Genomic DNA, 12,533 nt, shown 5'->3' on the forward strand with positions numbered 1-12,533 from the left:
CATGTACACACACAGACTTAAACCTGTCTTGTTGCTACTCTGCTGGGGGTTTAGAGCAGGGGTTCCCAAACTTTTTCCCCCAGGGCCCCCTTTTTCACATGTATTATTGTTTATTGAGAAGGCCTATATTAAATACACCACCAGCTTGATTTTGTTTAATTTGAGGGACCTAGGAAAATGTTGTTTTGAAGCTCATTTCCTGCAATTCTACATAGTTTAACAAAACTCTTGACAGAGCCCTGACATCAACCCCATCAAACACCTTTGGGTGTTTGAATTGGAACGCTGACTGCGAGCCAGGCCTAATCACCCAACATCAGTGCCCAACCTCACTAATGCTCTTGTGGCTGAGTGGAAGCAAGTCCCTGCATCAATGTTCCAACATCTAGTGGAAATCCTTCCCAGAAGAGTGGAGGCTGTTCTAACGGCAAAGGGGGGACCAATTCCATATTAATACCCATGATTTTGGAATGAGACGTTCGACGAGCAGGTGTCCACATACTTTTAGTCATGTAGTGTAATATATGTTTTATTATGATCATTTATATGACCTCTCAATTTAACTTTACATATTTTATTTTATAGAAATTGAATAGATCAATTGATAGTGAGAGAGTCACACTGCATAACATTACTTCCCAAGCAAAGTCTAATTTATTTGACTCTTTGCCTTTGGAATGTCATAGTTCAGCTTCTGAATATCATAATGACAGACCAAAGATATTCCCATGTGCAGCAGAGTTGCATGTTCTTCGGGCATTGTACTTGTTTGTATCCTATTTATGCTTTGTTTTAGATCAGTATAAACAATAGTGATATTTTTTGTTGCCCTTTAAGCAAGGAAGGTCTAGTTCTACGTGCTTTTATGCCCCCCCCCCCCTATGAAATGTTGGCGCCCCGCTATGGGGGTAGCGTCCCCTAGGTTGGGAACACCTGTTTTAGAGAATGCTTTGCTCCACAGAGTGTAGCAAGCTTGAAACATATTGCAGAGACACATTCCACTTCCCTCATTAAGAAATATGAACTTGGTCATTGAAATATGAACCTGGTCATTGAAATATGAACCTGGTCATTGAGTCTTCACACATTTGGTTATTACATTGAACCCCTCAGTAGTGTTGCAATAGAAAACCCCTGAGCACGTCAATAAGTACTGATCTTAGCTTCTCTTGGCTGCCCCCTACTTTGCATAATGGGAGGGATTAGAAGTGTTTGCGTCACACCCATCAACAATTTTGTTGTCACAGGGGCTCTCTCTGATTTAATATCTGTCAGTAATTGCACTACTGATATGTAATAGATCTCAGACACAAGGCACCTGCTATATCTCATACTCCTGCTGAACATCTCAAAATAATTTGATATAAAACCACTGGCTGGTACCCTTGCCAATTTCCCTCTTGTATTATGTGGGGTGCATTTTATACACGAGATCGATTTTGAACACATTTTTAAACGTAATAATACTTTTGATAATATATACTGAAGGAGGCTTGTGCACAAGGCCTCGACAATCCACCTCTATCACTCTTACCCTTTCTAAATCTGCTTCAAACTTTGGTTGTATACAGTAGATGCTTAGACAACCTGGGGCGGCAGGTAGCCTAGTGGTCAGAGCGTTGGACTAGTAACTGAAAGGTTGCAAGATCAAATCCCTGAGCCGACAAGGTAAAAATCTGTCGCTCTGCCCTTGAACAAGGCAGTTAAATTAACCCACTGTTTTCAGGCCGTCATTGAAAACAAGAAATTGTTCTTAACTGACTTGCCTAGTTAAAAAATATGCTTCAACTCAATCTTATGCAGTCCTTCCAACTAAAGACTCTTCTTCTATCTGTGTGTGCATGTTTGTTATGACTATCACCCCATGGGGACACAGCATCTTTCTTTGGCATGGCCCTGGCATGCTGCTAGAAATAGACATGAAGGCATATATTATCTAGCACAGTTTGGTAGATTTGTCCTGACAGAATGGTTGGCACAAAAGCTCAGGGTAGAGGGTGGCCGGCATGGATTTGTAAGTACGGCACACTGAAGTGTGAGGATTGTTCATTCTGTCTAGTCAATGAGCTGGGAGACACAGTGGCACTGTGCGGAATACTTAAAAAAAAAAAGTCTCCTCAATAACATTGTTAAACCTTGTGTGAAATCACATTAAGCTTTGATTGTCTATGAGCTTCAACAAAAACCTCTGCGAAGTGCAATTGCTCTTAATCCAAGAGGAGTGTGTCACACAGTTCCAGTTTGTGGTTGATATTGTCAGGTATTGTTTATGAAATGCTCAATGAAGTGGCTTTCTCCTTTCTCCTCTTCCGGTTCGCCATCTCTCTCAAGGGACCATAACCATATTCCTATGCAAAATCATGTTACTTTTTTTTTGACTGATTCAAATTAGGACCAAGGGGGTGGGAATACACACCAAACACACTACAGATGAATGAGAGGGAGCTCCAATGACTGTAGGGGAGAACTCCCATGAAACCCCACAACTAGTAATATAATATATGGCATTTAGCTGACGCTTTTAGACATAGTCGTTATTTGTTCCCCCAGGATCCCTCAATCTCTCAGTGTGAACACTTATAACAGTGTCCCCGGATACAGTGTCTTTTTACAACTGTCGCTTTACTTCAACTGTCTCCTTCAACCCCCCACCTCAACTAGCTAATCAGAGGAGGAGGGGGGCGTTGCCGTTCAGGGGGTAGGCACAGCTGTTGTACCGTCTCGGGTGTTGTGATGTAAGTTCAGGCCTTTTAGAAACTAAACTGGGCATCAGGGGTTGTGGCTGTCCAATCGAGTGAGAGAATTCAGAGACAAAACAACCAATGGGTGCAAAGGTCTGGGTATATAAACTAGGGTCTAACACCTGTCAAAGTTGGGTAACTCCTATATTGGCTTTGGTGGATCCCGGGAACGTTACCTCCTTCTTTTCTCCTGTGCAGGTAAAACCTACTAGGCAGCGAGCTTCTGGAAAAGAGTTTTAAGTAGAAATGAGAATTCCTGAAACCTCTCCGTTGCCACACCACTTGGAATCCTGAAATCGGTTCTTCTTGGTTTTTTTGCATTGGACTCCTCTTCAGTTTCTTGCAGCGTTTCCTAAAATGGAAGATCTACTGTTTTTTCTTCTTCAAACTACTTCTTATGCGTTTTTACTCGTCATCCACTTGAGTGCAAACCGTAACTTTGTTAAAAGTTTTGTTGGTAAAAGAGAGCACTAGTTTGAAAACAGCCATGATCACTAACGGCTGTTAGTAGAGGAGGGATAGTCACAGGACAGCGGCTGGTTGATTTGTTACCAGTGGTGATCTATAGATGACACTGAGTCATTTTAGATATTTTGCTGGAAAAAAACATGCAAAGTGAAGTATTGAGTTTCTATAATGTCTGCAATTATGCCACAACATGTTTGTAGTTCAGATGTTAATCTGAGATCCTATTCATTCTGATATGAAGGTCAGTTGTGCTAATGACCGGAGAATGAATCAAGTCAGTCTCTGGAACTCTCTGGTACCGCCTACTGGGGGGTAGCCAGACTAGGCTGCAGTGATGGTGTTTCCCTTGAAGGAATGGGAAGGTGGCTTGCATGCCAGTGTCAGAATATAGCCACAGCAAGAGGGTGTAGAGTGGATGGCCTGGTCTAAAAATACCTTCTGCTGCTAAGTGCATAAAAGCACGTAGATCACACCCCTGTCCCTCTCCGTGGAAACATGAGGCGGTGGCTGGAGGGGTCAGGAGACTGATAGATAGGACACTAGGAGACTCAGTACTACAAATCACAAAATATGGTATATTTAGTGGTATTGGTTGTATTGTTAGGCCATTGCTAGGACAGTTCCTTGTGATTTTTTTCTGAAAACCCATCATGCTCTCTTTTGTGGCACAATTCTGTTGCTAGGGACCCAGATACTGTTCTTTCACCATTATTGAATATTTAGTTGGGAGGGATTTCGTTACAGTGTGCCAGATCATCATACATAGATTCACACTTCTTCCCCCTCTCCGTTTTGCAGGACAAAAGAGAGCCGCAATCATGCCGAAGAACTGCCACAATGACTACAAGATGAAATTCTCTGATGTAGAGGAGTTCCCAGACCTCTCCCTGCACAACAACCACATGGCCAAGGTGCTGACCAAGGACATGTACAAAAAGCTGAGGAGCAAGTCTACCCCCTCTGGTTTCACCCTGGACGACTGCACCCAGACCGGTGTGGACAACCCTGGTAAGACTTAGAAGCACACACACAGGAAGACCCGTCAGGGCCCTGTGAGGTCACAGGATAGGCATGTCCTGATCTGCTCTGATTGGTGGCTGATAAGGGCACCTGAAAGCAAAACATTCTTAGTGCTATTAACTAATACACTATCAGCATGAAAAATGAGACTGTTGGTAGTGCACTTTGATGGGGGGCCTGTTACATGTAGTAACAGTTTTCACTTATTCTCTTTCTGTCTGTAGGACACCCCTTCATCATGACCGTCGGCTGTGTTGCTGGTGATGAAGAGTGCTACGAAGTCTTTAAGGATATGTTCGACCCCATCATCTCCGACCGTCACGGAGGCTACAAGCCCACCGACAAACACAAGACCGACCTGAACTTCGAGAACCTGAAGGTGAGTGAAGAAAGTGGTCATGGCAATCACATTTCTTCATTGCTCCTTTTGCAAGCTTGATTTCTTAGCTAATATATAAGGCTGCAGTGGACCGTGGTGACTAGACAGAATTTGAATGACTTCCATGTGTAGTGCGACATAATTCATTTTCCCGTTTACAGGGAGGTGATGATCTTGACCCCGCCTACGTCCTGTCCAGCCGTGTGCGTACCGGACGCAGCATCAAGGGATACACCCTGCCCCCCCACAACAGCCGTGGCGAGCGTAGAATGGTTGAGAAACTGTCCATCGAGGGTGAGTGTCTGAGCCCTCAGTAAAATCAGCACTATAAAATCAGGGTCAGCTGTGCTGCCTTGGAGCACGACTATGTCAATCTCATGTTTATGTCTCTCTCCCCTCAGCCCTGGCCACACTGGATGGTGAGTTCAAGGGAAAGTACTACCCCCTGAATGGCATGAGCGATGCCGAGCAGGATCAGCTGATCGCCGACCACTTCTTGTTTGACAAGCCCGTCTCCCCCCTGCTGCTGTCCGCTGGTATGGCCCGTGACTGGCCCGACGCAAGAGGAATCTGGTGAGTGCCCAGGACACAGGCCCATACCAATACCCGAAACCAAAACAATACCATTGGTTAAACCAGATAATGAATGTACAGTATGTCCCACAGTCATGTAATACGTACTCCCTCCTATCTGAAGGCACAACGATGCCAAGAGCTTCTTGGTCTGGGTGAACGAGGAGGATCACCTGCGTGTCATCTCCATGGAGAAGGGAGGCAACATGAAGGAGGTCTTCAGACGCTTCTGCGTTGGTCTGCAGAAGGTACGCTAGCCACAGAGCCTACAGGACTGACACACTGTCAATACCTAGATTGCTCTTTATCGCTTGTTCACAACAATGGCAGCTAAGTTTTCTTATAGTCAGTAGTCGAAACACACATCCCTTTCGGTTGGCTATTCTCACCCGAAAACACACTCACTGGAAGATTCTCATCTCCTGTCCTTCTCTACCTTGTGCAGATTGAGGCGGTCTTCAAGAAGCACAACCACGGCTTCATGTGGAACGAGCATCTCGGCTATGTGCTGACCTGCCCCTCCAACCTGGGAACTGGCCTTCGCGGTGGCGTGCACGTCAAGCTGCCCAAGCTGAGCACACATGCCAAGTTTGAGGAGATCCTGACCAGGCTGCGTCTGCAGAAGCGCGGCACAGGTACGAGCTACTCTCTTTATAGTCTTAATGCATGAAGTCATACTATACCTAGCAATAGTCCATAAAATGTTATTACACTGCCATTACATATGCATTTCTGAGGTGACTAGTAAAGCCATATTTAACCTGACATGTACATCATGGAACACCAGTGTTAAGGATTATGAAGACTCACCTTTGACCTCTTTGCCTGCAGGTGGTGTGGACACGGCCTCCGTGGGTGGAATCTTCGACATCTCCAACGCTGATCGTCTGGGCTCCTCAGAGGTGCAGCAGGTGCAGATGGTGGTGGATGGCGTCAAGCTCATGGTGGAGATGGAGAAGAAGCTGGAGAAGGGAGAGGCCATCGACGGCATGATCCCAGCCCAGAAGTAAAGCGGCACTTGTGCTTTTTGTATTATAAAAATGAGTAGCCTTGTCGTCACGCGGGCAGGAGACATCCTCCCTGGACTTTTCCTAAAGACACTCCACTCTGATCCAACTATTTTTTTCCTTCCTTCAGTCTTTCTCTTCATCATTTATTTTTCTCCTTCCTCAGTCACATTTTACCATCTGTCACATTCTTTTCGTAACATCCTGGGAATAAAGTACTATCGCATAGTCTGGTGCCTTGGGCCATCGCTATGTTAATGCACCAAATCTTAAATCCGTTTTTTGGTTGTAAAAATGTATTGAGCAAATAAAACAAGCCCCAGTTAACAATCAACCCCACTGTCTGATGTATGGTCTCGAAACACACACACACAGACCCTAGTACGTACACATTCTTGCTGCACACATACACACACACACACATAAACTCAGTGAGCGCAGCCTCGTAAATGCCCTAAGACCATGGTACAATTAAGCAATAAAACGAGAGGCCATGTGTTATGACATTTTTATCAAGGCTGTGATGTGGTCATCGCCACGAGGCGAAGGCAGGTGGTCATGATGACTTATAGGTGCTAGGACTAGTAGTTTTATAAGTAGTGGTAGTGGGTTGCTATGTAACGACGTAAACAATTTCCACTTTATATGAACGTGACAATGTGTATGTTGTCTCATATATCATGGACAGGAGAGGCTCTAACAATGGGAATTCCAAACCATCCGTTACACATATGACCAACCTGTAATCTACAGAGACCATGTCAACCACAGTGAGAACAAAAATGAACTTGATCCAAAATGTCAGAGTTTGAAAGGAGAATTTATTTTTGCTTCAACACAATTTTCCTATGAGACATGCAGGACTGCAGGTCAGTCATTTCCATATTTGCACCCCGTTTTATCGATAACAGCGACTGCTTCAAACGCACTACTACTTCCTACCGTTGAAGCATGGTCCTAAGCTTTAAGCAATATATATGGGAATTGTTGGGCAAGAGAGGTCCTATTTTGGGCAAAGTTGCCCAAAAATTGCACAAAATCACAGCTTTCACATTTTAAGACATTTGTGGCCACCTGTAGCAACTAAAATCTCCCATGATTCCTTGCAACGGGAAAACTGAAGTCATTGTAGTGTCATGGATTGCTATGTACTACTGCCATACATGTGTGCAATAAATCTTTTTGCCAAAAGGAATAAGGTGGAAAATGTTTGAAAACAACTGACGATTTGTTATTGTGTTGGGCAGGCAGTCCAGTGTAGGCAGGCTGGCGGAAATGGTCAGAGGTGTAACAGTGACAAACAAGCACACTCTGTAATGAGAACATCATCCACTGTTGATGAATCTTTGAGCCATTTACAAAGGCCAGACAGACTTTCAGAAAACAAGGAAGGTTGAGGAACATTCAGTGACACCAACAACACAGTCTGAGCTGAGAAAATAGAAACATGGTTGAGAGATCTAAACTAGAAGAGCCCACTGCAGCAACTGGGAACGATGTTCTGGCATGTCTGCTGCTATGACCCACTGACAGGCGACAAGGATCATTACTGTATATTGGTGCAAATCAAAGCCAGTGACAAACAGTCAAGGCCGGAGTGAGTGAGTGACTATCTACCTGACTTGGATCAATTGTGAGCAGCTTGGAATCGTGGTTCATTTATAGAAGAGTGTCAGGGTTCATTTCAACAAGGTCACCCAGGGTCACGTTCTAAACTACCCCCCTCAGCAATACAGAAGTCTGATTGGCTACCAGAAGGGAAGCTCAGTGTTGCCGAGGGCTGTGTTGAGGAGCAGTTCGGAACTCATCCTCCAGGGAACCACAGATAAAGGAATCGATGGACATAAATAGTTAATGCAATTCAACTAGCGTTGCTGTAGTTATTATAGTCTGTTTGATCAATCATATCCTTTTCTTTTTGAGCAGAAAATTAGGAGTTGATGTCATTTTCTTTTTTATGCGATCTTGGGTCATTTTATACTAAAAAGTGATCCAAATTGTGATTGTGGAAATGTGACAAGCAATATTCCCCAACATAATACTAAACACAGCTTACATCAAATCAAGTTTGGAATCTTGGCCCTGTGGATGTGCTGTAACATTTAAGAGGAAATACAATTACAAGAGGTGATATTGCTAAACCAAAAGTGTTACCAGAAGAACGTGTAGAATGCTTGTGTACATTACCTGCTGAAACGCAGAAAATCTAAAGGTTAGTGGCTCAGAAGAGCAGTCATCACCTACTCTGCTTTGGACATTGAAGTCAGACAGCCTTGCTCATTAGCAACCAACATTCCGGTATATACAAAACACAAATCGAAACTTGATGAGAGTAGCAGACGGGGTCGTACAGAATTGAGCAGACGATGGATGGGTAGAAGGGTCTGGCATTTGTTTTACAGAATATTTTTTGTTGTCCGTCTCTGCATTTCGGCGTGGCTCCCTATATAGCAGGGGTGTCAAAAATATGGCCTGCGGTGCGCGAGGGGGTCCAATCTGGCCTGCGGGTTTGAGTAAAACCCCACAAAAATAACAACAAAAAAGGAGTCTTTTTTTTTATATATCTGTACCGGTACCCCCTGTATATAGTCCCGCTACTGATATTTACTGCTGCTCTTTAGTTATTTGTTATTCTTATCTCTTACCTTTTTTTATAGGTATTTTCTTAAAACTGCATTGTTGGTTAAGGGCTTGTATGTAAGCATTTCACAGTAAGGTCATGTGACAAATAAAATTTGATTTTGAAATTATTTTAAATTGACTACAACCAAATCGAAACTGTGTAGAAATTATAAGATAATGGACCTACATTCAAACAGTTTATTGATTGTGTCCAGATTGTTAATAATCACTGAAATGAAAGCTAGACAGTTAGGGAGCATAAAAAATGCAAAAAATTATGGATAGGGTGGATAGACTATTTTATGCTAATTTTGACGGCAAGGAAATATAACACATTTTCAGTGTTGCCGTCCGGACCTCGTTGAAGAACGAATGTGGCGTCCATGGCAAAATGAGTTTGACACCCCTGCTCTATAGCCTGGAGTTCTGTCTAGGAAAGGGCTGGCCCCCTTGTTTCTTAAATATGCATTCAGTCTGTCAATTGCTCATTGAAGTGAAGAAAAGAAAAACAATATTAAAAACCTTTTAAATAGCAGCTGTTAAAAAGGAATGACAACAAATATAATATAATCATAACTACGTTGACGAAAAATATCTTAATCTGCAAATACGGAATTAAAAAAGAACTGCTTGACTCCCTAGATTCACATAATATTGAGGTGCCTTAGCAGGGTTCATAGGTCATAGGTCTGTGAGTGGCGGGGCCGGGCCGTCCGTGCCGGTGTGCCTGCGTGTCCGTGTGGCACCAGAAGCGGGTCTTTGGCGGGGGTGAGGCGAGGTTGGCAGTGGGGGTAGCGGGTTCAGTCTGTCTCCTTCTCCCGCCCCCTCGGTCAGTCTGTCCAGTGTAGAAGCCCTCTGCCCCACCCCCTGTTGCCCTCAGAGCTCCAGATCTTTGGACACTTTTGTGGCGATATCCCGGAAGGCGAGCGGCGCCCCCCACAGGCGTTTGAAGCGCACGCCGCTGGTCTCGGCTGGACCGGCGGGCAGCTGGCACACCTCAGCCTCGAAGGCCACGCGTGAGCCGGCCGCCCCGTGGGTGCAGGAGAGCAGGAAGGGCCCAGCCAGGTGGACCTGGCAGCCGCAGCCCTGGGCCGCCTCGCGCAGCGCCAGCACCACCTCCGCCGGGTCCCGCGGGCTCCGCACCCTCACATCCCAGCCGCATCGGGGGGTCCGGGGCTCTGACGCTTTTTGATGCCCAGGTAGATGGCGACTGCAGGGGCAAAGTGGGTGAAGCGTGGGAGTGGGGGAGTGATTGGGGGTGAGAGATTGAATGAGAGAAGAGGATGCAGGTGGAGTGTGATTGAAGTGCATTAACGTGGATGGGAAGAGAGGAACAGGGGAGAAATATATTAGTATCGTATAGGGTTTGGTTTAATAACAGCCACAACTCTTAATTTATCAATAGAAATCCATTCCTCAATTACTCATTGAAATAGATGAGGCCAGTAGAAAATAAAGCATATAAAATGTTTTTACTGAAGAGTGGATGTAGCATCCACAACATACACAAGTTGCACTACCATCTTAAAATCATGCCATAAATTAGACTATTCTAGAAAAATACATCTGTGGTTCAAATCAGAGGACAATTCAGAGGATACCGCAGTGCAATAAAATGGAATGTTAGGAAGCAACACAAGTTAGTCAAGTTAACAACACAATTTCACCTTTTTGAGGACACGTGTGTTCTTCAAGGCAACAACATTCTAAATGATGCTGCACCATTATACCTCCTTCATTAGACCAGGCTACAGTTATGCCGCCCCACTCAATGATCTGAACTGTATGCGCATATATATATATATATATATATATATATACACTGCTCAAAAAAATAAAGAGAACACTTAAACAACACAATGTAACTCCAAACTGTCCACTTAGGAAGCAACACTGATTAACAATAAATTTCACATGCTGTTGTGCAAATGGAATAGACAACAGGTGGAAATTATAGGCAATTAGCAAGACACCCCCAATAAAGGAGTGGTTCTGCAGGTGGTGACCACAGACCACTTCTCAGTTCCTATGCTTCCTGGCTAATGTTTTGGTCAATTTTGAGTGCTGGCGGTGCTTTCACTCTAGTGGTAGCATGAGACGGAATCTACAACCCACACAAGTGGCTCAGGTAGTGCAGCTCATCCAGGATGGTACATCAATGCGAGCTGTGGCCAGAAGGTTTGCTGTGTCTGTCAGCGTAGTGTTCAGAGCATGGAGGCGCTACCAGGAGACAGGCCAGTACATCAGGAGACGTGGAGGAGGCCGTAGGAGGGCAACAACCCAGCAGCAGGACCGCTACCTCCGCCTTTGTGCAAGGAGGAGCAGGAGGAGCACTGCCAGAGCCCTGCAAAATGACCTCCAGCAGGCCACAAATGTGCATGTGTCTGCTCAAACGGTCAGAAACAGACGCCATGAGGGTGGTATGAGGGCCCGACGTCCACAGGTGGGGGTTGTGCTTACAGCCCGACACTGTGCAGGACGTTTGGCATTTGCCAGAGAACACCAAGATTGGCAAATTCGCCACTGGCGCCCTGTGCTCTTCACAGATGAAATCAGGTTCACACTGAGCGCATGTGACAGACGTGACAGTCTGGAGACGCCGTGGAGAACGTTCTCCTGCCTGCAACATCCTCCAGCATGACCGGTTTGGCGGTGGGTCAGTCATGGTGTGGGGTGGCATTTCTTTTGGGGGCCCCACAGCCCTCCTTGTGCTCGCCAGAGGTAGCCTGACTGCCATTAGGTAACGAGATGAGATCCTCAGACCCCTTGTGAGACCATATGCTGGTGCGGTTGGCCCTGGGTTCCTCCTAATGCAAGACAATGCTGGACCTCATGTGGCTGGAGTGTGTCAGCAGTTCCTGCAAGAGGAAGGCATTGATGCTATGGACTGGCCCGCCCGTTCCCCAGACCTGAATCAAATTGAGCACATCTGGGACATCATGTCTCGCTCCATCCACCACGTTGCACCACAGACTGTCCAGGAGTTGGCGGATGCTTTAGTCCAGGTCTGGGAGGAGATCCCTCAGGAGAACATCCGCCACCTCATCAGGAGCATGCCCATGCGTTTTAGGGAGGTCATACAGGCACGTGGAGGCCACACACACTACTGAGCCTCATTTTGACTTGTTTTAAGGACATTACATCAAAGTTGGATCAGCCTGTAGTGTGGTTTTCCACTTTAATTTTGAGTGTGACTCCAAATCCAGACCTCCATGGGTTGATAAATTTGATTTCCATTGGTCATTTTTGTGTGATTTTGTTGTCAGCACATTCAACTATTTAAAGAAAAAAGTCTTTAATAAGAATATTTCATTCATTCAGATCTAGGGTGTGTTATTTTAGTGTTCCCTTTATTTTTTTGAGCAGTGTATATATATATATACCGTATATACCGTTCAAAAGTTTGGGGTCACTTAGAAATGTCCTTGTTTTTGAAAGAAAAGCAATTTTTTTGTCCATTAAAATAACATCAAATTGATCAGAAATACAGCGTAGACATTGTTAATGTTGTAAATTACTATTGTAGCTGGAAATGGCTGATTTTTTTATGGAATATCTACATAGGTGTACAGAGGCCCATTATCAGCAAACATCACGCCTGTGTTCCAATGACACTTTGTGTTAGCTAATCCAAGTTTATCATTATAAAAGGCTAATAGATCATAGGAAAACCCTTTTGCAATTATGTTAGCACAGCTGAAAACTGTTGTTCTGCTAAAGAAG

At 44.8% G+C, this 12,533-nt stretch overlaps 2 protein-coding genes across 5 annotated transcripts in view; one reads left to right on the forward strand and one right to left on the reverse strand.

Annotated features, from left to right (window-relative positions):
- The first annotated feature begins 2,779 nt into the window (after positions 1 to 2,779).
- LOC118397309 (creatine kinase M-type-like) lies at positions 2,780 to 6,522 on the forward strand. Its single transcript, XM_035791941.2, has 8 exons — positions 2,780 to 2,939; positions 4,008 to 4,217; positions 4,454 to 4,608; positions 4,770 to 4,902; positions 5,010 to 5,181; positions 5,306 to 5,429; positions 5,627 to 5,816; positions 6,013 to 6,522. The coding sequence occupies exons 2-8, from the start codon at positions 4,028 to 4,030 to the stop codon at positions 6,189 to 6,191; spliced, it is 1,143 nt and encodes a 380-aa protein (XP_035647834.1). The 5' UTR covers positions 2,780 to 2,939; positions 4,008 to 4,027; the 3' UTR covers positions 6,192 to 6,522.
- Positions 6,523 to 6,989: 467 nt separating this feature from the next.
- Positions 6,990 to 12,533, reverse strand: part of LOC118397310 (MAP/microtubule affinity-regulating kinase 4-like) — a 55,721-nt gene continuing 50,177 nt past the window's right edge. For 2 of the 4 annotated variants that reach the window (XM_035791942.2, XM_052467430.1), the window contains one exon: positions 6,990 to 10,020. In XM_035791942.2, coding sequence (XP_035647835.1) covers positions 9,687 to 10,020 — 334 coding nt within the window. In that variant the 3' untranslated portion in view covers positions 6,990 to 9,686. The remainder of the gene's footprint in view (positions 10,021 to 12,533) is intronic. The other 2 variants (XM_035791943.2, XM_035791944.2) reach the window with 2 other exon arrangements.

The sequence above is a fragment of the Oncorhynchus keta genome, chromosome 18 (assembly GCF_023373465.1).
Source record: "Oncorhynchus keta strain PuntledgeMale-10-30-2019 chromosome 18, Oket_V2, whole genome shotgun sequence".
In the NCBI taxonomy this organism is placed as follows: Eukaryota; Metazoa; Chordata; class Actinopteri; order Salmoniformes; family Salmonidae; genus Oncorhynchus; species Oncorhynchus keta.

What these genes read in the sequence shown, in the direction of transcription:
- LOC118397309 (XM_035791941.2), top strand. Translation starts at nt 4,028, where the DNA reads ATGCCGAAGAACTGCCACAATGACTACAAGATGAAATTCTCTGATGTA. An exon ending in GACCGGTGTGGACAACCCTG is followed by an intron (nt 4,218 to 4,453) that starts GTAAGACTTAGA and finishes TTCTGTCTGTAG; the next exon opens with GACACCCCTTCATCATGACC. An exon ending in TGAACTTCGAGAACCTGAAG is followed by an intron (nt 4,609 to 4,769) that starts GTGAGTGAAGAA and finishes TCCCGTTTACAG; the next exon opens with GGAGGTGATGATCTTGACCC.